Source organism: Muscardinus avellanarius (genome assembly GCF_963383645.1).
Source record: "Muscardinus avellanarius genome assembly, chromosome: 19".
Classification (NCBI taxonomy): Eukaryota; Metazoa; Chordata; class Mammalia; order Rodentia; family Gliridae; genus Muscardinus; species Muscardinus avellanarius.
The window spans coordinates 33776832-33799939 of record NC_137805.1 but is presented as its reverse complement, the minus strand read 5'-3'; the positions used below and the strand labels follow the sequence as shown (position 1 = coordinate 33799939).

At 54.4% G+C, this 23108-nt stretch overlaps 1 protein-coding gene across 1 annotated transcript; it reads left to right on the top strand.

The window, feature by feature from the left end:
• Positions 1-13675: 13675 nt before the first annotated feature.
• PCIF1 (phosphorylated CTD interacting factor 1) lies at positions 13676-22520 on the top strand (the record flags this gene model as incomplete). Its single annotated transcript, XM_080716729.1, has 15 exons — positions 13676-13823; positions 13913-14037; positions 15255-15392; positions 15547-15677; positions 15769-15923; positions 17688-17835; positions 17914-17997; positions 18193-18292; positions 19905-20067; positions 20677-20849; positions 20933-21019; positions 21095-21279; positions 21874-21967; positions 22041-22216; positions 22295-22520. The coding sequence occupies exons 1-15, from the start codon at positions 13700-13702 to the stop codon at positions 22518-22520; spliced, it is 2109 nt and encodes a 702-aa protein (XP_080572855.1). The 5' UTR covers positions 13676-13699.
• Between the last annotated feature and the right edge of the window lie 588 nt (positions 22521-23108).

Sequence of the window (23108 nt, the reverse complement as noted above, 5' to 3'; positions counted from 1 at the left end):
AGTCAGGGACTGGAGGACTGCGGGTTGAAGGCCAGCCTCAGCAACTTAGCAAGGCCCTCAGGAGCTTAGGGAGACTCTTGTTTCTTTTTTCTTTCTTTCTTTCTTTCTTTCTTTCTTTCTTTCTTTCTTTCTTTCTTTCCTTATTTATTATTTATTTATTTATTTATTTATTTATTTATTTTTGCGGGTCTGGGGATGGAACCCAGGGGCATTCGACCTCTGAGCTACACCCCCTGCCCTATTTTTTCTTTATTTTGAAACCAGGTCTCACTGAGTTGTAGAGGGCCTCACTAAGTAGTTGAGGCTGTCCGCGAACCATGATCCTCTGGGTCTCAGCCTTCCAAATGCTGGGATTACAAGTGTGTGCCACCATGCCTGGCTCTTTTATTATTATTATTATTTTGGTACTTATAACTGAACTCAGAGATATTCTACCTCTGGGCTACACCCTTAGCCCTATTTTTATTTTTTATTCTGAAACAGGGTTTCACAAAATTGCAGAGTGCCGGGCGTGGTGGCACACACTTGTAATCCCCACACTTGGGAGGCGGAGACAGGAGGATCGCGCAGGTTTGAAGCCAGCCACACTGGCTTAAGAGACCCTGTTTCCAAATAAAAAAGTATAAAATAGGTCTGGGAGTGTAGCCGGAGGTAGAACGGCTTCCAGGAACCCCAGTACCATACACACAAAAAAATAAATAAAGGGCAGGGGGTGTAGCTCGGAGGTCGAATGCCCTTAGGTTCCATCCCTAGACCCGCAAAATAAATAAATAATTAATTAATTAAATACAATAAAAAGGGCTGGAGGTATAGCTCAGAGGTAGAATGCCTCTGGGATCAATCCCCAATACCATAAAGAAAAGAAAAAAAAAACATAATTGGAACCAGATCAAGAAGAGACAGTTTAGCTGCGCATGGTTGCCCACGCTTGTAATCCCAGCATTTGGGAGATTAAGACGGGAGGATCATGGTTCGAGGACAGCCTTAGCTACTCAGTGAGGCCCTTTGCAACCCAGTGAGACCCTGTTTCAAAATAAAGAATAAAAAATATGGCTGGGGGTATAGCTTGGAGGTAGAATGCCCCTGGGTTCCATCCCCAGTATTACAAAAAAATATAAAGAAGCTGGTCATGGTGGGGCACGCTCGTAATTCCAGCATTTGGGAGGCTGAGACAGGAAGATCACAGTTCAAGGACAGCCTCAGCAACTTAGTGAGCCCCTCTGCAACTTAGCGAGACCCTGATTCAAAATAAAAGAATAAAATGAGGGTGGAATATCCCTGGGTTTCATCCTCAGGACATATAATCACACACATACACAATGGGACAGGGGGTACGGCTTGGAGGGAGAATGCCTCTGGGTTCAATCCCCAGCACCACCAAAAAGTAAATAAGAAGATAAAAAACAAGCCGGGCGTGGTGGCGCATGCTTGTAATCCTAGCATTTGGGAGATCGGAGGAGGATTGTGGTTCGCGGACAGCCTCAGCTACTTAGTGAGGCCCTCTGCAACTCAGTGAGACCCTGTTTCAAAATAAAGAATAAAAAAATAGGGCAGAAGATGTAGTTTGGAGGTCAAATGCCCCTGGGTTCCACCTCCAGACCTGCAAAAAATAAAATAAAATAAAATAAAAAAATAAACCAACTACCACTACCCATCTTGGTTTCTAAGGGGTTTTCCCTCTTCCACTTTTTTTTTCTTCAGTACTGGGGATGGAACCCAGGGGCATTCTACCTCTGATCTACACCTCCAGCCCTATTTTTTTTTAAATTTTTTATTTTGAAACAGATCTCACTAAGTGGCAAAGGGCCTCACTAAGTAGCCGAGCTTGTCTGAAAACCGGGATCCTCCTATCTCAGCCTCCCAAATGCAGGGATTAAAAGTGTGCGCCACCACGCCCTGCTTTCACTTAATTTTTATTTTTTGTCCCTTCCTGCACTTGTGAAAAGAATCCTCCAGTTTCTATCCAGAAATGGTCATCCAAGGGTTATGCCATTAAAAATAAATAAAAAGTCGCTGGGCGTGGTGGCGCACGCTTGTAATCCCCGCGCTTGGGAGGTGGAGACAGGAGGATCGCGCTGGTTCGAAGCCAGCCGGGCTGGCTTAAGAGACCCTGTCTCAAAAAATATATAAAATAGGTCTGGGAGTGTAGCCCAGAGGTAGAAGGGCTTCCAGGAACCCCAGTACCACAAAATAAATAAATAAATAAATAAATAAATAAATAAATAAATAAATAAAAAGGGCTGGGTTGTATAGCTCAAAGGTAGAATAGTGTCAGGTTCAATCCCCGGTAAAACACACACACACACACACACACACACACACACACACACACACACACACACACACTAAAGGTTTGGGACTTTCTCCGGCAGCCAATAGAGAGATACTCAAGCGTTTTAAGGCCAAGGTGGCTTGCAGAAGACTTGCAGAGGCGTCGTGGCTGCAGGGTGAGGAGGCCCAGGGGAGCCGTGCAGCTGGAGGGCCAGTGGGCCAGTTTGGAGGGGAAGGGGTCTGGAGGTGGGAGGCGCCCGATATCCCTCAGAATCAAATACACGCACAGAGGAAGATGTATCAGACATATCGCAGCAATGAAGTGAACTCTCGATAGCGCCACGGAACAGCATAGGCGAGTCTCGCAAGTGTGTGGTTCAGCAAGAGGAGGCGGGCACGCAGTAATACTGTATGATTCCTTTACGTGAAGTTCAAGGAACAGGCAAAACCACAGTGTCCAGGGACATGTGCTCGGGCGGCAGGCAGTGAAAGCCCGGAAGTGACGATCACAGACGTAGCCAGAAGAGCAACTCCCTAGGTGCTTCTGTTGATTGCTTGGTATCCTGGCCTGAGTGATGCTAGCCTTAGTGCCACTGTGAGCAATTATTAAGCTCTGCACTCTGTGTGTGTGTGTGTGTGTGTGTGTGTGTGTGTGTGTGTGTGTGGCACTGGGGATGGAACCCAGGCGCATTCTACCTCCAAGCTACACCCCAGCCCTATTTTTTATTCTTTGTTTTGAAACAGTGTCTCACTAGGTTGTGGGGGACCTCACTAAATAGCTGAGGCGGGTGCAAACTGCAATCCTATTTCAACCTCCCTAAGTACTGAGATTACAGTGTGCACCACCATGCCCGGCTAACTTTACACTTTTTTTTGGTGGTACTGGGCGTGGAACCCAGAGGCTTTCTACCTCTGGGCTATACTCCTTTTTTATATATTTTATTTGGAAACAGGTCTCACTAAGTTGCTGAAAGCCTCAGTAGCTGAGGCTGCCTTCGAACCTGTGCAATCCTCCTGTCTCTCAGCCTCCCAAGCGCAGGGATTACAAGCGTGCGCCACCACGCCCGGCAACTTTACACTTTTTTTTTTTTTTTGGTACTGGGGTTCCTGGAAGCCCTTCTACCTCCCGGCTACACTCCCAGACGTATTTTTTTTAAAAAAAAATATATATATTTTTTAATTAATTTATTTTTTAAATTGGTGCATTGTAGTCATATATCAATCACATTGGAGTACAAGACTTGAGAGGATATACCAGCACACGTCATCCAATTAGCCCTCCTCCAGCCCCCATCCCATTCCCTCCCCCTCCCTCCATCCCACACTTCTTTGGTGATTTACTTTGATACATTTGTTTATGTACCTCCTGCGTTTTAAAGAGGCTCTGTCCTCCAGTATTACATACCCTCTGATTGGTCACATTAGTTGCTTCACTATAGGGCCCTTTCTATAGCTCAACCTCTTCCTGTTGCCCTTTTCCTCCTAGTTATTGCTGATTAAGAGAAGTGTCTGATTTATATTTTCTGTGATATTTCTCTGTGCATGCTGCGTTGCAAGTACCAATCCCACTCTTGATGGTCCCAGTAGTGGCCTGGCTACTCAGTGGACTGATCCAGACCTCGCTGGCTCAAGCAGCGGCCTTGCCTCATGGGAGGCCCCAGTTCTGATCTCGCTGGCCCCTGAACCGATCTAACCCCTAAGCTGGCTTTGGTCCTGAACTTGGAGGCCGCAGGAGTGAACTTGCCTCACGCCAGGCTCCGATGCTGGCCATTGGCCCGTGCACCGGTCTAACCCCTTGGCAGGATTCCAATCTCAGCCTCGGAGGCCCCAGCACCGGCCTAGCCTCATGGCAGGCTCCAATGCGGGCCTCGTTGGCCCCAGCACCAGCCTAACCCCTCGGCAGGCTCCGATCCCGGCCTCGGAGGCCCCAGCACTGGTCATGCCTCAAGGCAGGCACCGATGCCGGCCTCACTGGCCCCAGCACCGGCCTAACCCCTCGGCAGGCTCTTATCCTGGCCTCAGAGGCCCCAGTACCGGCCTTGCCTCAAGGCAGGCTCCGATGCCGGCCTCGCTGGCCCCAGCACCGGCCTAACCCCTTGGCAGGCTCCGATCACGGATTTGGAGGCCCCAGTACCGGCCTTGCCTCAAGGCAGGCTCCGATGCTGGCCTCACTGGCCCCAGCACCGGCCTAACCCCTCGGCAGACTCCGATCCCGGCCTCGGAGACACCAACACTGGTAATGCCTCAGGGCAGGCTCCGATGCCGGCCTCGCTGGCCCCAGCACCGGCCTAACCCCTCGGCAGGCTCTTATCCTGGCCTCAGAGGCCCCAGTACCGGCCTTGCCTCAAGGCAGGCTCCGATGCCGGCCTCGCTGGCCCCAGCACCGGCCTAACCCCTCGGCATGCTCCGATCCCGGCCTCGGAGGCCCCAGCACTGGTCATGCCTCACGGCAGGCTCCGCTGCCGGCCTCGTTGGCCCCAGCACCGGCCTAACCCCTCGGCAGGCTCTTATCCTGGCCTCGAGGCCCCAGTACCGGCCTTGCCTGATGGCAGGCTCCGATGCCAGCTTCACTGGCCCCAGCACCGGCCTAACCCCTCGGCAGGCTCTTATCCTGGCCTCAGAGGCCCCAGTACCGGCCTTGCCTCAAGGCAGGCTCCGATGCCGGCCTTGCTGGCCCCAGCACCGGCCTAACCCCTTGGCAGGCTCCAATCCCGGATTTGGAGGCCCCAGCACTGGTCATGCATCAAGGCAGGCTCCGATGCCGGCCTCGCTGGCCCCAGCACCGGCCTAACCCCTCAGCAGGCTCTTATCCTGGCCTCGGAGGCCCCAGTACCGGCCTTGCCTCACGGCAGGCTCCGATGCGGGCCTTAAAAATATTTTTTATTTGGAAACAGGGTCTCTTAAGCCAGCGCGGCTGGCTCCGAACCAGCACGATCCTCCTGTCTCCACCTCCCAAGAGCGGGGATTACAAGCTTGCGCCACCACGCCCGGCAACTTTGCACTTTTTTATATTTATTTGTAGTACTTGGGATTGAACCCAGGAGCGTTCTCTGAGTAGACCCTCAGTCCTAATTTTTTTTTAATTGAAACAGGTCTCATAGGTTGCTGAGGCTGTCTTTGAACCTGTGATTTTCCTGTCTCAGCCTCCCGAATCCTGGGATTATGGGTGTATGCCACCATACGTGTTTACATTTATGTTTTGTATATTGTGCATATGTGCATTTTTTTTAGAAATCTTCTCACAGGTTGACCAGGTGTCAAAAAGTGCTGGATTCAAGTGATCCTCCTGCCTTAACCTCGGCTTCCTCAGAAGCTGGGACGACAGGTACCCCAGCATACCCGGCTCATGTGAACTATGTTTTTGTGTGTGGTACTTGGGATTGAACTCGGACATTCTGCTTCTTAGCTATACCCTCAGCCCTTTATTTTCTATCTTTGAATCAGTTTTGCTAAGTTACCATGCACTGGCCTCAGAATTTCAATCCTCCTATTTCAGAAGCCAGGCGTGGTGCAAAATTTCAGTACCTGGTAGGTTGAGACAGGAGGATTGCAGGTTTGAGGACAGTCTCAGCAAGGCAGGGAGACTCTCATCAACCTATTGAGAACTTGTTTCAAAATAAAAAAATAAAACAGGGCTGGGGGTGTAGCTCGGAGGTAGAATGCTGGAGTTCAATCCCAGCACCACAAAAATAAACACAAAAAATAGCGCTTATTACATGAGGAGCTTGTAAAGTGGGCACTTTGTGGGTCTAAGTCACTTGTTTAATCTGTTGTAAAGAAAGCAGTATTAATAATTATGCCAGAACAACAGGGATAAACTAAGCCTGCCCTGGGCAAAGCGGCATGTGTCTCTGCCAATCTGCTAGATCTGAGGTCGGGCTCAAATATCTGGCTTGCTCCCCATCTCCCCTCTAAGGTAAAGAGAGCAGACTCCCATCCACCCAGAGCCGTCCTCATAAAGCTGCGAGCTCATTACAGCTAATGCTAAGCACTCTTCTTTGTGATCTCCGTGTCAGCTTCCCAGTAGTGTCAGCTTCCTAAGTACTGGGAAGCGTGCACCACCACGCCCGGCTAATGCTAAGCACTTTTGACACACCAGGCACAGGAGCTGACGCACCTGACTAAAGAATTTATTACCTTCCATCGAGGAAGGGAAAGTTTAGGGTGACCTCTAAGCTTCAAGGTCACACATCTTGGGTGGAGGAACAGGGATCTGAAACCAGACTGATGAGGTCCGTGGTTCTTGGTTACTATTTATACTACGCTGCTTTTTTTTTTTTTTTTTTTTTTTTTTTTTTTTGGTGGTACTGGGGCTGGAACCCAGGGTCATTCTGCCTTCGAGCTACACCCCCAACCCTATTATTATTATTATTGGTGGTGGTACTGGGGATGAAACCCTTCTACCTCTGGGCTACACTCACAGACCTATTTTATATTTTTATTTGGAAACAGGGTCTCTTAAGCCTGCGAGACTGGCTTTGAACCTCCGCGATCATCCTGTCTCTGCCTCCCAATTGCAGGGATTATAAGCTTGGGCCACCATGCCCGGATATTCTTTATTTTGAAACAGGTTTAAGTTGCCGAGGGCATAAGCAGCTGAGGCTGGCAGAGAATATGCAATCCTCCTGTTTCAGCCTTCTGAATGCTGGGCATTAAGCCTGACTTCTACAGAGTTTTTTTTTTTTTTTTTTTTCTGTATTGGGGATTGAACCCAGGGGCATTCTATCTTTTAAGAGACAGCTCCAGCCCAACTTTTTTTTATTTTTGAAACAGGGTCTCACTGAGTTGCAAAGGGCCTAAGTAGCTGAGGCTGTCTGCGAATCAAGATCCTCCAGTCTCAGCCTCCCAAATGCTGGGATTACAAGCGTGCGCCACCACGCCTGGCTCTACCGAACTGTTTTGACAGCCTCTCACTCCGCCCGCCCCACTCCAACAGCAGGTGGCCACAGCTCGGGCCTCCCGTCATTTCGGCTTCCAGGCCAGGGGTGGGTGGAGCTTCTACCTAGGCCTCCGCCCCGAGTCAGGCCAGCGACACCTAGCAACTGCCATTCTCTTTTTAAGTCAAACTTTTGTAGCTGTTTCGTTTCTGATCGTTTTCCGGGTGCCGGGCTTGAAACCCAGGGCCAACGCTCTACCGCTGAGCAACCCTCCAGCCTCTCAAAGGCTTCCGAGCTGCAAGGGCCACAGCTGGCAGCGCTGGCGAGCCCCTCCAGCGCGGTCAGCCTGGACCTCTTCTCCAGCCAGGCCGAAAGCCATGTTTCTTTTCGCGCACACCCCCTGCCCCAGCTGGATTAAAAGTGCTTTCTGAAGCCGGGCGTGGTGGCTGCACGCTGGTAATCCCCACGCTTGGGAGGCTGAGACAGGAGGATCGCACAGGCTCAAAGCCAGCCTCAGCTACTTGGTGAGGCTCTCAGCAACTTAGTGAGACAGTTTCCAAATAAATATAAAATAGGTCTGGGAGTATAGCCCAGGGGTAGAAAGCCCCAGGTTCCACCCCCGGTTTAAAAAAAAAAAAAGTGCTTTCTGCTCGAGAGCACTCCCAACGTGCTCAGGCAAGAGGACTGCGCTGCAGGGAGCCCCGACGTAGGGGCAGGGCTGCAGACCACCATTCTGGCCCCTTGCGAGGCCCAGCGAGGGCAGGCGGCGGCCGGGAGGCTGCAGGGCCGAGGGGCCACGCCACCGAGCCCCCAGGTGGCTGCGAGCCGCGCCGACCCCCTCGGCGCCCAGCCAGGCCCGCCGAGCCCTGCGCCGGTGCCCCGGGGGGAAACTGAGGCAGGGCGTGCTTGCGAGTGTGCCGTCTCCTCGGCGAACAGCCCAGGGCAGCAGGCCGGTCCCCCGGAGCCGCCGGGACGGCTGCCGAGGCCGGGAGGAGGGGGGGCTCGGAGGCGAGTCGGAGGCCCCGCCGGCCGCCACACTCAAGATGGCGGCGCGGCCGCGGCGAGGGCCCTCGGAGGCGGCACCGGCGCATGCGCGGCGCGGCGTCCCGGCCCGGGACACAAGATGGCGGCGGCGGCGCTGGGGAGGGCGAGGCGGAGGCGGCGAAACGGGCGGTCGAGCAGAGCGTGCGGCCGCGTCCCCTCGAGTCCGCTGCGGGCAGGTAAGAGCCCCGGGAAGCCGCGGTCCCGCGGCGGGCCGCGCCGGGGCCCGGGAGTCCGCAGCCGGGCCGCGCCGGCCCCTCCGGCGCCCTCCGCTCCGGGCTGCGCTCGCCCGGGCTGCTTCGCCGCCGCCATCTTAGGCTGCGGGCCAGCGGCCGGGCCGGCGGCCGGGGTGCGGGAGATGGGCCCGGGCGCGCGGGCGGAGCGGCCTCCGGGGCCCCTCCGCTGCTGCCGCCGCCGCCGCCTTTGTGTCGGGCTCCGACTCTGAGTCGCCTCAGCCCGGGGGCGGGAGCGCGCGGCGGGGCGGGGGGCGGAGCCCGGAGAGGGGCCGGCGCGCGCGCGCCCAACAGCCCGCCCCCGCCGTAGCGGGGGAGGGGAAGGGAGGCGCGCGCGCCGGGGCGCGCCCCCGCGCCTGCGCTGTCCGCGAGCCCGTGGCTCCGCCCTCCGGGACCGGGGAGTTCTGATTGGTACGCTGCCGCGATGCTCCCGCCCCTCCCCCGTCCAATCGCCGAAGCGGGCTCTTCTTTTGGTGGGTTCCTGGGGCTGCGCAGATGCAGTTGTTTCTCTCTAGGCCGCGTTACGCCTCCTGACCTGCGGTAGGCGTGGGGGTCGGGTAGCCTCGGGCTAAGTAGAATCGTTATCTGGACCCGAGCTGTCTTCTCGCGCTGAGAATGTGCAATACGTTTACCAGGCTTCGCCCACAGAGGTTGAGCGGTTCCGGGTTATAAGCCGGGAAGCCGCAGAAGGTTCTGGAACGTGGTCTCACCACCCCCGGAGCTGGTCCTGGGGCCACAGAGCTTTGCGCCCAAATCGCGCAACTAATTTTTTTTTTTTGGGGGGGGGGCTTTTTTTTTTTTTTCTTTTGCAGATCTGGAGATGGAATCCAGGGGCATTGGACCTCTGAGCTACATCCCCTGCCGAATTTTTTTATTTTTCATTTGAAACAGTCTAAGTTGCGAAGGGCCTAAGTAGCTGAGGCGGAACCGTGATCTTTCAGTCTCAGCTTCCTGAATCCTGGGATTACAAGCGTGTGCCACCACGCCGGGCTGCAAAGAATTTTTTAATTTAAATTTTTTCTTTATAAGCCGGGCGTGGTGACGCACACCTTTAATTCCAGTAATTGGGAGACTGGGACAAAAGGATCGCAGGTTCGAGGACAGACTCAGCAACTCAGAAAATTTTTTTTTTTCTTTTTTTGTGGTACCGGGATTGAGCTCAGGGGCATTTTATCTCCTAGCTACACTCCCGGACCGATTTTTTAATTTGGAAACAAGGACTAATTTACTGAGACTGGTCTCAAACCCGTGATCTTCCTGTCTCAGCCTCCCAAGTACTGGGATTAGAAGCGTGCACCACCCAAGTCTGGCTAAGAGATCCCTTTCCGTTCTTTATTTCCTTCTTTCCTTTTTTCTTTCTTTACCGGGGATGGAACCCAGGGGCATTCTTCCTCCGAGCTACACCCCCAGCCCGATTTTTTATTCTTTATTTTGAAACAGGGTCTCACTGAGCTGCAAAGGGCCCCACTAAGTAGCTGAGGCTGGCCTTAAACGGCGATCCTTCTTTTACAGCCTCATCAAGCCATCGGGCTTGAGACCCTTTTTCAAAAGAAGAAAAAAAAAAAAAACGGATGAGAGTGAGACCTGGAGGTAGAATGCTCCTGGGCTTAATCCCTGTCCTGTGACAACCCAGACCCTCAACCCAGAGCCTCTAGCCTGCTGTACCTCTGAGCCACACCCCCAGTCTTTACCAAGTTAAATTTCCTAAAGCTTTAGAATGGTGTAAAGTGAAAAGATTAGTCATACAGCCTCCCTGTCCTGCTTTTGAAGTGTGTTTAAACATTACACCTTCTTTTGTACCTCCTTTTTCCCATTTCTGGCTCTTAAAATTTGGAGTGAGGTATGGAGTGAGTTTTTTTTAACAAGCCTCCAGATGGTCCGGGGCACAGCCAGTTTGGGAGGTGCTGCAGTGTCCTCATTTGGCCTCACGTTAAGCCTCTGCATCTTGTGTCTCTTCTCCTAAATGTGTCTGCCCGGTGTACCAGTGCCACAAGAAATTCTTTGGAAAAAATGTTTTCAACAGCCGGGCATGGTGACACAGGCCTGTAATCCTAATCCTTGGGAGGCTGAGACAAGAGGATTTCAGGTTCAAGGTCAGCCTCAGCAAAGTGAGACCCCCTTTCAAAATAAAGACAGCCAGAGATGTAGCTCAGAGATGGACTGCCCCTTGGTTCAATCCTCAGTACCAAAAAATGTATGTCTTTTTCAATAAAGGTGACCAAGATGTGTTTGGTCACAAACCCATTTAGTGCATTTGCATATTTTTATTTAGTTCAAGGCATTATTCAGAGAAGTGTGTCTTCTACTCTGGGTGGCCTGGGATAGTGTCCCCAGATCTATATGATGTGTATATTGATTCACTTTTCTCTGGTCTAAGGATACTTTGGTTGCCAGGGCTGGCTACACAATTTGTGGGGCCCATTTTGCAAAATGAAAATGTGGGCCCTTGGTTTAAAGTTTATTAAAAATTGGACACTGCTGGGCGTGGTGGCGCACGCTTGTAATCCCAGCATTTGGGAGGCTGGAACCTGGAGGATTGCGGTTCGCGGACAGCCTCAGCTACTTAGTGAGGTCCTCTGCAACTCAGTGAGACCCGGTTTCAAAATCAAGAATAAAAAATAGGGCAGGGGGTGTAGCTCAGAGGTCGAATGCCCCTGGGTTCCATCCTCAGACCCGCAAAATAAATAAATAAATAAAATAAAATAAAATAAAAATTGGGCACAAGTCAGGCATGGTGGTGCATGCTTATAATCCCAGTACTTGGAAGGAAGGAGGATCACAAGTTTGCAGCCAGGGGGGATATCTCAGAGGTCAGACACCCCTGGGTTCAATCCCCAGTAACACACACACACACACACACACACACACACACACACACACACACACACACACGCCAGGTTTTATGGCACATGCTTGTAATCCCAGTACTTGGTAGGTTGAATCAGGAGAATCAGGTTTGAGGATAGACTCACCATGTAGCGAGATTCTCACCAACCTAGCCAGACCCTCTTTCAAAATAAAAATAAAAAATAGGGCTGGGGAGTATAGCTTAGAAGTAGAATGCCCTGAGTTCAATCCCCAGTCAGTAGCACCACCACTAAAAAAAAAAAAGAAAGAAAGAAACTTTTGGCACAGTAGTTGGGCCTCTTCCCAGTCACTCAGGAGGCTGAGATCGGAGGATTGCTTGAGCCCAGGAAGCCCACTGGAGGCTCTGACTTCAAATATCCAACAGTACAAGGGGGAAAAAATTGAGGATGATGATATTAGAGCATAAAGCCAAGTTTGGGTTCTGATCAGGGACTCTGCCCAACCATATAGGTTGAAAGCCTAGGAAGTGAACTATTGGTTGGAAGGCTTGAGAAATGCCTTTCATTCCCTGAATCTCCAGATCCCCTGTGGCAAAGCATTGCTTGAGCCCAGAAGTTCAGAGACAGCTTACAACAGGGAGAGACCTCATCGCAAATAATTAACTGTTAATTCAATTCTGAGCCTGGCATGGGGGCTTACACCTATAATCCCAACACTTAGGAGGCTGAGACAGGAGGATCACAGGTTCAAGGACAGCCTCAGCAAGTAGTGAGACTTAGCAACCTACTAAACCTTGTTTCAAAATAAAAATAGGGCTGGGGTTATAGCTCAGTGGTAGAATGCCCCTGGGTTCAATCTCCAGTACCAGAAAATAAAAATTCTGGTTGGGCGTGTCTCCCACCTGCCCTGGCCTGGGGCTCTCAGCGCGCACTGTGACCTGTCTCTTGTCTCTGCCTGTAGCATCTCACAGATCAGTGACTCTTTCCTTGTATTTGCTCTCCAGCTGCTGATGCGTGGCACCCCCTGGGCCTCTGTCCACTCCAGTGCTGACCAGCCCACCCGCCTGTGCTGAGCCTCCTGCAGGCCGCCTCCCTGCCTCGTGATACCCTGTGACGTGGGTCAATCCGACTGGAGAAGAGAACCCTCTATGCTAACATAGCAGACCCCAGAGGGTGAGAGAAAGGGGGACCTATTCAGCCTCCAGCTATGGGCTCAGCCCCCAAGGAACAGTCTCAAACCTTTGTGTTATAAAGGCCCTTTTTCATTGTGTATGTGTCCTGTTGCCCCTGCATTTTTACCTGCCAAACTGTACTGATAAAGGAAGCATTCACTTCTCCCTTTCCAAATTAACAAAGACGTCTCTGACTGAGTGTATAATAAAATCAATGTCCCGGTGGTTCCTATGATGTTGTCAACAGCCAACCAGAGCCCCTGGTCAGCATGAGCTAATCAGTGTGGCCACAACTAGTTGGTAAAGTGTCAGCTTGCAAAGATAATTAACGTTCAAGTCTGCCTCTGTGGTCTTATTGTGGGTCACCGCTTGACTTCTGCGGGTGTTGTGAGATACTGAAAAGCCCTTCACCGCCTGACTCAGTTGCCCTCGAGGGGTCTGACAGCCCCAGGCCGGAGCACTTTGGCCCTAGAGGCTCAAACGTGCCCTGTGCTTTGGGTGGGGGTAGGGAGTACTGGTCTGAAGGAGCTGGCCTCCTTGCTGGACCTAAAATTTCACCTGGCGATTTTGAAGGGCTCAGCCCTCCAGTTACACTCGTCCTTTTAGCAACAGATGACATCCCACCGTGCAGTGTGAAATGAGGCGGCCAATTAGACCGCCTGCCCCGCCCCTGCTGTGCTTAGTTCCATTTTCAATTTATTGGACGGGAACAGGAAAGTCCTCTCTTTCCCCAAGAGAAGGAGTTACCATTTTTTGTAGGAATAGCTTCTCAAGGGCAGACCCTGTTCTGTCTGGTTTGCCACTCCTAGTGCTTTGTAACTATCTGCAGAATTACTAGAGCTTCTTCTGGGTCCAGGTACCATGCTGAGCTCTGGAGAGGCGCAGCACACTGAATTCCTATTCCTGGAAATACCCACAGTCTTAATAGGGGACAAACCCTTTGCTTGGTCAAGGCATCTGAGTGCTGCAGTGCCCGTGTTCGTGGCACTGAGGAGGGGCTCCGGCCACCTAGCCTGGGGAGCAGGGGCAGCCAAGGAAGGTTTCTGGAGGATGTGAGCTCCAGGGAAAGCCAGGCGGAGAATTGGGGTAAGGGTATTTTAGGCAGAAAGAGCTACAGTTGAGGGAACTGCAGCTTAGATCCTGGGCTCTCGGGGCACCGTGCTGGCCCTCCAGGACAGGACTGGGTTGGGTTTCTCCATGTCTGCAGTGGTCACGTGGGCCCTTGGGTGCAGTTGGTGGGCGGGGTAGAGCTGACACTCTTTGGTCCTCTGTGTGGCAGGTCCCGCGTGGGTGCTGAGATGGCCAATGAGAATCACGGCAGCCCCCGGGAGGAAGCGTCCCTGCTGAGCCGCTCCCCAGGCACCTCCAGTCAGAGCCAGCCCTGTTCTCCAAAGCCAGTCCGCCTGGTACAGGACCTCCCAGGTACTGGCAGGGGACAGTGGCGGGGTGCGTGGGAAGTCGGGGTCTCCCGGAGCGCCCCTGACTCTGGCCGGCTTCCGGCTTGTTTGCAGAGGAGCTGGTGCACGCAGGCTGGGAGAAGTGCTGGAGCCGCAGGGAGAACCGCCCCTACTACTTCAACCGCTTCACCAACCAGTCCCTGTGGGAGATGCCCGTGCTGGGCCAGCACGATGTGATTGTGAGTGCCAGCGAGGGCCGGGGTCTCAGAGCGGCCAGGGGCACGGGGCCTTCCAGATGCTCCCATGCAGCCGTGCGTGCCAGGCTGCGTGCTGGCACCTGCCAGTACAGTGTCAAGTGAGACAGGCACAGGCCCCGCCCTGGTGGAGCCTAAACTCAAAGCAGGGGAGACGGCCGAGTGCACAGGTGGCACCGCAGGCTAGCAGGGTGAGGTTCTGCCACGCGCTGGGGGCCCGGTGAGCTGGGGCTGAGCAGGACAGACGCGCTTCCCACAGCATGCGCCCTGCCGGCTGAAGATGACAGTGTTTGAAAGGGAGGGAGAGGGGAGGAGGGGCTTCTAGGGACTTGGTTGTCAGCGTGACGGAGGATGCAGGCACGGACTGTCTGGTGGGAACACGGGCTTTGGGTTTCCTCAGCCATGGCGGCCTACACTGGGTTTGATTAAGCAGGTGTCGCCTTCACATGGCGGTTCAGAGAGGGGAAATAAGTGCCCTAAGGCGGCACAGCCAGAGTGGGCAGAGCAGAATTTGCACCTTGCGGTGACTTTAGGGCCACGCTGCTCACTGCTACTTTTTTTTTTTTTTTGTGGTACTGAGGATTGAACCCAGGGGCACTCTACCTCCGAGCTACACCCCCAGCCCTTTTTTTTATACTTGAAACAGGGTCAGCTAGGTTGCTGAGCGTCTTGCTCTGTTGCTGAGGCTGGTTTTGAACCTGCGATCCTCCTGTCTCAGCCTCCCAAGTACTGGCGTTATAGGTGTGTGCCGCTGTGCTCGGTCACATATACTTTTGTTGTTACTAAAGGAAGTCCATGCACAGGGCTTTGCCTGGTTGAAAATAGGCGTTTCTGGAGTTTTCCCTTTCTCCTTTACTTTCCTTCTTAAGGAAAGTAAGTCGACATGTGCTGAGCACCAATCTCGTGCCATAGACCCTGCTAAGCAAGCCATACTCACTGATTCATGTACGGCCTTCAGTAGTGAGGGAGGGCCTCACATGGCCACTTGTGAGCTGAGGGAATTAGGAAGGGGAGCAGCCCGCCCGAGGCCACACAGTTGCAGGTAGCAGGCCTGCGCAGAGCCCGCGTCCTCCGTCTTCATCCCAGCCCTCTGTGTTCTTCTCTAAGGAGTAGGAACAGGGGCGGGAGGGCACGAGGGTTCTGGAGACCGGGCTCCTAAGCCGGTGGCTCTGGTTGCAACTCTGCTGGTCTCCCTCCACCAGTCGGACCCTTTGGGGCTGAATGCAACCCCACTGCCCCAAGACTCAAGTTTGGTGGAAACCCCCCCGCCTGAGAACAAGCCCCGAAAGCGGCAGCTCTCGGAAGAGCAGCCAAGCGGCAATGGTGTGAAGAAGCCCAAGGTGAGTGTCCGGGCTGTCGGGACGCACTGTGGCGTGCCAGCTCCGCCAGGCAGCAGCTGGCTGGCCAGGAGGGGCCAGGCACGCACTCAGTGGCCGCAGTGTTGGAGCCGGGTCCGCGTCTCCCGACATGATGCCTCTGTGACTCTTGCTCTAGATTGAGATTCCTGTGACACCAACAGGCCCGTCAGTGCCCAGTTCCCCCAGCATCCCAGGAACCCCAACGCTGAAGATTTGGGGTGCATCCCCTGAAGATAAACAGCAGGCAGCTCTCCTCCGACCCACCAAGTGAGTCCCTGCTGATGGGCAGGCCAGCCCGCCCAGGACTGCGGGGAGCGGTGCAGCAGCGGTGTCTTCATGTTTCTGTCTGTGCCCCAAGGGTGTACTGGGACCTGGACATCCAGACCAATGCCGTCATCAAGCACCGGGGGCCTTCGGAGGTACTGCCCCCGCACCCCGAGGTGGAGCTGCTCCGCTCGCAGCTCATCCTGAAGCTCCGGCAGCACTACCGGGAGCTGTGCCAGCAGCGCGAGGGTAACTCCCGGTTCGGTCCCTTAGCAGGAGCGGGGCCTCCAGGGTGGGTTGGGGGTAGTGAAGGGCCGGGGCTCAGAGCATGCGCCCTGGAGTGGGCCGGCCGGTGGAGTCCTGGCTCCACTGACGCTGGCTTCGTGGTTCCGGCTCATCACTTAACCCTCACTTGGGCTTGCCCATCTGTCAGACGGGGACAGGAACAGTGCTTAGGTAAGGGTTGGCGGGAGGGGACTACTTGCCGGGCACTGTCAGTGCTCCTCACCTATCTGTAAGAGTGCAGAAACAAGAGTACCTATCCGCCACAGCACATTCAGATGAACAAGACAAAAATAAACACAAATTTAAAAAAGAGTAAGTGGAACGCAGAAGTGCTCAGTGAACTGTAGCTTTTTTTCCTTTGCGGTAGTGGGAATAGAGCCCAGGGGCATTCTACCTCTCAGCTACACCCCCAGCCCTTTTTTATTTTGAAGCAGGGTCTCACTGAGTTGTAGAGGCCTCACTCAGTAGCCGAGGCTGTCCTCAAACTGATCCTCCAGTCTCAGCCTCCCGAAGCTTGGGATTGCGAGTGTGCGCCACCACTCCTGGCTGTAGCCTTTCATTTTTATATTTATTTATTTGTTTATTTAGGTGGTACTGGAACCCAGGGGCTTTTCTACCTCCAGGCTACATCCCCAGCCCTATTTTATAATTTATTTGGAAACAGGTCTCACTAAGTTGCTGAGAGCCTCACTAAGGAGCTGAGGCTGGCTTCGAACCTGAGTGATTCTCCTGTCTCAGCCTCCCAAGCGCGGGGATTACAAGCATGTGCCACCACGCCCGGCTTTTCATTTTTGTAATTAGTATGTAATTCTTGGCTGCTGAATTACAGACCCCTTTCTTCCCTTTTCTTACCGTATAGTAACACTTAGTAACACTTTTTTTTTTGATATTGAATATTGACCCCAGGGGCATTCTGTCTCTGGGCTGTACCTAGCCCCTCACCCTTTTTGAAAGTCTTACTAAGCTGCTGAGGCTGGCCTCAAACCCGAGATCCTCTTTTATTAGCCTCTCAAATACTGGGATTACAGCCATGTTGCTAACATGCCTGGCCTGGCTAACTCTGTGTGTGTGTGTGTGTGTGTGTGTGTGTGTGTGTGTGTGTGTGTGTGTGTGAGAGAGAGAGAGAGAGAGAGAGAGAGAGAGAGAGAGAGAGAGAGATAGATAGATAGATAGATACTGGGGATGGAAGGAACCCAGGGGCATTCTACCTCTCAGCTACACCCCCAACTCGATTTTTTATTCCTTATTTTGAAACAGGGTCTCACTGAGTTGCACAGGGCCTAAGTAGTAGCTTAGGCTGTCCGTGAACCTCAGTCCTTCTGTTTTAGCCTCCCAAATGCTGGGATTATAAGCGTGTGCCACCACACCCAGCTTGGCTAACTCTTTATAATAAGCTAGCAATTGGGGAAATGTAGCTATAAAACAAGCTGCTGAAGGTTGGCACTATAGCACACACCTGTAATCCCAGTCCTTGGGAGGCTGAGACAGGATTAGCATAGGTTCAAGGCCAGCTACCAGACCCTTAATAACCTAATGAGACCCTGTGTCCAAATAAGAAAATAAAGTAGGATTGGGGGTGTAGCTGATAGGTAGAATGCTTTTGGGTTCAGACTCCAGTTAAAACAAAAAACCTTTGGAAATAACAAGGACCATGCTTGTTTACTGCCCAGTCTGGTGCCTCCTGGGTGCCAGGCCCTGTCCAGACCCTCATTGCCCTCCTTCCTGCAGGCATTGAGCCTCCCCGGGAGTCTTTCAACCGCTGGATGCTGGAGCGCAAGGTGGTGGACAAAGGGTCTGACCCCCTGCTGCCAAGCAACTGTGAACCTGTGGTGTCACCTTCCATGTTTCGTGAAATCATGAATGACATTCCCATCAGGTACAGCCCCACAGCTGGACTGCTTGGTTTCTGTCGTCATGTTTAGGAGAGCTCTAACTCCGCCACCTTCTACCCCAGGTTATCGCGAATCAAGTTCCGGGAGGAAGCCAAGCGCCTGCTATTTAAATACGCAGAGGCGGCCAGGCGGCTCATCGAGTCCAGGTTTGCAGTCTCTGCCCCACGTGAAACAGGTCCATGATCAGAGCGGGAGGTCTTGGGCCTCTTGGCTCATGCCCACGTGGGGCTGCGATGTAAGCCTAGGGGCTGATGCCCCAAATGCCAGTGCAGTGGGGGGCAGACATTTGAACAGCCAGGCCCCGCACCCAGCCGAGCCCTTTCCCCGCCCTTGGCCAGCAGGAGTGCATCCCCCAACAGCAGGAAGGTAGTCAAGTGGAATGTGGAAGACACCTTCAGCTGGCTTCGGAAGGACCACTCGGCCTCCAAGGAGGACTACATGGTGAGTGGGCCCTGGGGCGAGGCGGTCGGAAGGCCCCATGGCCACCTCCTCCGGGAAGCCAGCCCGCTGTGTGCGGCCGCCTGTTCTTGTGCAGTATAGCAGACAGTGACATTTACCAGTTCCCAGACTCAGGATATGGAGATGTTTGTCTAGGCTCCTGAGTTCTCCCAGAGAACATTCCCATCAAATCCTTAATATAACTGTACGCCTGGCCGCACACAGCTGCCTTTTCAATGTAATGAACGTTCACCATCTCCCAAGTAGATTGCTGGAAGCAGATTGACAAACTGCTTTTTCTCGTGTCTGTTTATACTACAATTAAAAGCTACCATCGGACCCAATTCCCTGCTCTTTAGTTTTTTGGCCCAGACCTGTCACTTTTTGAACCTCTTGAGCCGCACTAGCAGTCGGCTTTCTTTTCAGGACCATTTGTCACAAGAGGCAAGGTTTCGCACTTCACGCTACTGTACTTGACACGCAGAGTGACAGAGGCAGGTGTGCTCAGTGGCCAGAGCCACTCACCGCTCACTGCAGCGTCACAGGTGTGGCTCGGCAAAATTGCAAATGCCTGCAGTCATCCTGCAAGTAGCTAAAAGCTTTCACTTTTAAATCTCCACCAACCAAGCTCCCCACCCTGTTACCGCCTTGCCTGGCAGATTGCAAGTGCTGTGAGCTGGGACCGTGCCTCGGTGTCTGTTTCTCCAGGGGTCACCTTGGGATCTAGTACAATGTGACCTCAACAGAAGCTGCTGTCGTTTGTCAGAGACTTCTTGTATGCCAGGGACTTGGTTGTATTTATTTTTATGATGCTGGGGCTGAAACCCAGGGGCATTCTATCTCCAAGCTACACCTCCAGTCCTATTTTGTTTTTTATTTGGAAACAGGGTCTTGCTATGTTGCTAGCAGGCTCACTGAACTGCTGAGACTGGCTTTGAACCTGCAGTTCTCCTGTCTCAGCCTCCCAAGTACTGGGATTACAGGCGTGTGCTACCACACCAGGCTTGGTTACATTTAATATTCAAGTTGAGCCTGATACAGTGGTGCAGGCCTGTCATCCCAGCTACTTGGGCAGCTAAGACAGGAGGATCATAAGTTTGAGGCTAGTCCAAGCAACTTTGTGAGACCCTGTCTTAAAAAATAAAAGATCTTGCAGGGCGTGGTGGCGCACGCTTGTAATCTCCGCGCTTAGGAGGCTGAGACAGGAGAAACGCATGGGTTCGAAGCCAGCCTCAGCTACTTAGTGAGGCTTTCAGCAACTTGGTGAGACCCTGTTTCCAAATAAAATATAAAAAAGGTCTGGGAGTATAGCCTGGAGGTAGAAAGCCTCTGGGTTCCACCCCCAGTACCACCAAAAAATTAAATAAATAAATAAATAAATAAATAAAAGATCTGGGAATGTAGCTTGGTGGTAGAGCCCCCCCAGTTCAATCCCCATACTGAGTAAATAAAATTAATATTCAAACTGCCCTGTTAGGTATTGTCTAAAGGACACAGTAGGAAGTAGCAGAGTGTCTTGGGATGAGGACTGCTGGAATTCAGTAGCCCTGCAGTTGCCTGTCAGCCTGCTGAGGCCTGCTGGCCGCCGCAGCAGCTGATCAGGCGTGTTCTCCAGGACCGCCTGGAACACCTGCGCAAGCAGTGCGGCCCCCACGTCTCGGCCGCCGCCAAGGACTCCGTGGAGGGCATCTGCAGCAAGATCTACCACATCTCCCTGGAGTATGTCAAGCGGATCCGAGAGAAGCACCTTGCCATCCTCAAGGAAAACAACATCCCAGGTAGGGCAAGGCGGCAGAGCCTGCGGAGGAGCCATCAGCTCTGTCCCAGGCCCGACTAAAGGGACACGGGAGGCAGTCTCAGGGTCAGGGCTTAGGGCAGACCTACTGTGTGCTTTGGCCAGGGGAAAAAAGTAATGAGAAAGGAGGAGGCAGAAGTAGATAGGAAGGCCAGTAAAGAGTTAGGTAGACTGGGCTAGTCTGTCCTCCGCAAGCTGCGCTTTCCCCGGCCTGAGGGGGACACCTGACCACACAGGATTATGGGAGTGTTCACAGGTAGGTCAAGAAAAACCACGTAGCCTTCAAGGATCCCCAGACAAGGTGCCCTAACTATCAAGGGAAGGCAGTTGCAGTCCTCCCACACCTGCCCAGCCTCTGGACCCGCAGGCCTGAGCCTCCACGCAGGAATCCCCGGCGTCAGAGCTGAGCGCGTCCACACGGGCCACCAGGGTCTGCCCAGCGGTTCTGCCTTAACGGCGCTTTGCCCCCTTGTTACTTGGACTGGGCCGGGGAACTGCTGTGCAGTGAGTCTCCTTCCTTGGTGCAGAGCACCTGCTACCTGGTGGGGACCGAGGCTGTCGGGGCGGCCCTCACTGCTCTCCCTGCCCACAGAGCAGGCGGAAGCCCCCAAGGTGGAGCCCCGCCTGGTGTACTGCTACCCGGTGCGGCTGGCCGTGTCGGCGCCGCCCGCGCCCGGCGTGGAGATGCACGTGGAGAGCAGCGTGGTCTGCGTCCGGTACAAGGGAGAGATGGTCAAGGTCAGCCGCAGCTACTTCAGCAAGCTGGTAAGCGCTCGGGGGGAGGCCGGTGGCTGGAGGCCGCCGCCGCGCTGTGGGCCACTGCCGGAGCCTCCACTTCTGCCCCGCAGTGGCTCCTTTACCGCTATAGCTGCGTTGATGACTCTGCCTTTGAGAGGTTCCTGCCCCGGGTCTGGTGTCTCCTCCGACGGTACCAGGTACGGGCCGAGGGCGGCAGGGAAGGGCCCCGGGAGGGCAGGGAGGCCGAGCTGGTGCTAACTGCCGCCCTACAGATGATGTTTGGCGTGGGCCTCTATGAGGGAACCGGCCTGCAGGGATCGCTGCCTGTGCACGTCTTCGAGGCTCTCCACCGGCTCTTTGGCGTCACCTTTGAGTGCTTCGCCTCGCCCCTCAACTGCTACTTCCGCCAGTACTGCTCCGCCTTCCCCGACACGGACGGCTACTTCGGCTCCCGCGGGTGAGCGCCGAGGCTGCCGGGCCCTCCCGGCGTCCGGGAGGTCCTCTGGAGCCGAGGCCCGTCCCAGCCAGCCGCCTTGGGTAGTCTTTGCCTTCTCCACTTAGAGCTGTGTGGCCCTGGGCATTGCACTTAACCTCTGAGAGCACAGCTCCTCTGGCCCCGTGGCAGGTGTGTAAACTCCTGGCCTGGCTGTGCTTCTCAGTTGGAAGAGCTCAGGTGTGGAATAGCACCTGGCTTCAGGCACTGAGTGAGGAGTATACACAGGCCTCTGGACCCTCAGACCAGCAGCACAGGCACAGATGAGAGTCCATGGGCCGTGTCCAGGAGGAGGAAGTGGCCAAGCCGCGGAGAGACCGACAGCCCTGGGTTGGAGCTCCAGCTCCTCCAGCCTGGTGGACACAGACATCTAGGCCTGGGCCTCTGTTCTCAGCCCTTCAGTGCATGTGCTCAGACTTGTCCCAGAACAAACTAAGGGCAAATGTCGGCCTCTGGCCTGACCACGACCACCCTTGGGCTCGGCTGCCTGGGGGGTGGCACTGTTTCTGGTTGGGGACTGGATCCTGATGGGGCTTAGAATCTCACCTCTGCCTCCAGGCCCTGCCTGGACTTCTCCCCACTGAGCGGCTCCTTTGAGGCCAACCCTCCGTTCTGCGAGGAGCTCATGGATGCCATGGTCTCTCACTTTGAGGTGGGTGTGCCGCCACCGAAGGGTAGGGCAGGCGGGAGCACGGTCCGATGTCCACCCTGTGTTCCTTCCACAGAAACTGCTGGAGAGCTCGCCAGAGCCCCTGTCCTTCATCGTGTTCATCCCCAAGTGGCGGGAGCCCCCCACGCCCGCGCTCACCCGCATGGAGCAGAGCCACTTCAGACGCCACCAGCTGGTCCTGCCCGCCTTTGAGCACGAGTACCGCAGTGGCTCCCAGCACGTCTGCAAGAAGTGCGTGCCCGGGGAGGTGGGAAGGGGCCCGACCGCAGGCCGGGCCAGCCCGCCCTAAGCAGCTGCCTTTGCCCACAGGGAGGAGATGCACTACAAGGCGGTCCACGACACGGCTGTGCTGTTCCTACAGAACGACCCTGGCTTTGCCAAGTGGGGGCCGACGCCCGAGCGGCTGCAGGAGCTGAGTGCCGCCTACCGGCAGTCAGGCCGCAGCCACGGCCCCAGCTCTTCGTCGTCCTCAGAGGCCAAGGACCGGGACTCAGGCCGCGAGCAGGGCCCCAGCCGCGAGCCTCACCCCACTTAACATACCCTGCGGGGAGGAGGAGCCCCAAGGGTGCTGGTATGGACTGCTGGGACTCGGGCCTCTGGGGGCTGAGCGGACCCCAGGCCCTCCCCTGGGTGGCAGTTGGACTTGGGCTGCCAACGACATAGGAATATTACGGCTCTGCCAGGCTCCCCTCCCTGCGCCTGTACCCCCACCTCAGACTCACTCCAAGTCCCTTGTAAATAGGCCCGATACCTTCCCGGCCCCACCCTGGCCCTGTTGCTGCCTTGTTTCATTTGTAAAAGGAAATATAGAAATCCCTCCCAAGAATGTGTGAGGGTCTTGAGGGCAGAGAAGGCCGGGGAATCTGGAGCTACTTCTGGGACCACCGGCCTCTGCAGCCTGGCTCACCTCAAGACCCCTGGGGCTCCACTCCTGCATGTGGAGGGCTGGAGGGCCAGGCTCCATCCCTGGCTCACTGCTCCCTTAGCTGGACCTGCCCAGGCACCTCTGGGTGGATGAAGACCAGCAGCTGTGTCCTGTGCCCAGGCCAAAAGCCACCCTCAGCCAGTGGGCAGCTGGTTAGCAGGGCTCAGCCTTGGAGCCACTGTGGCCTCAGGACCGCAA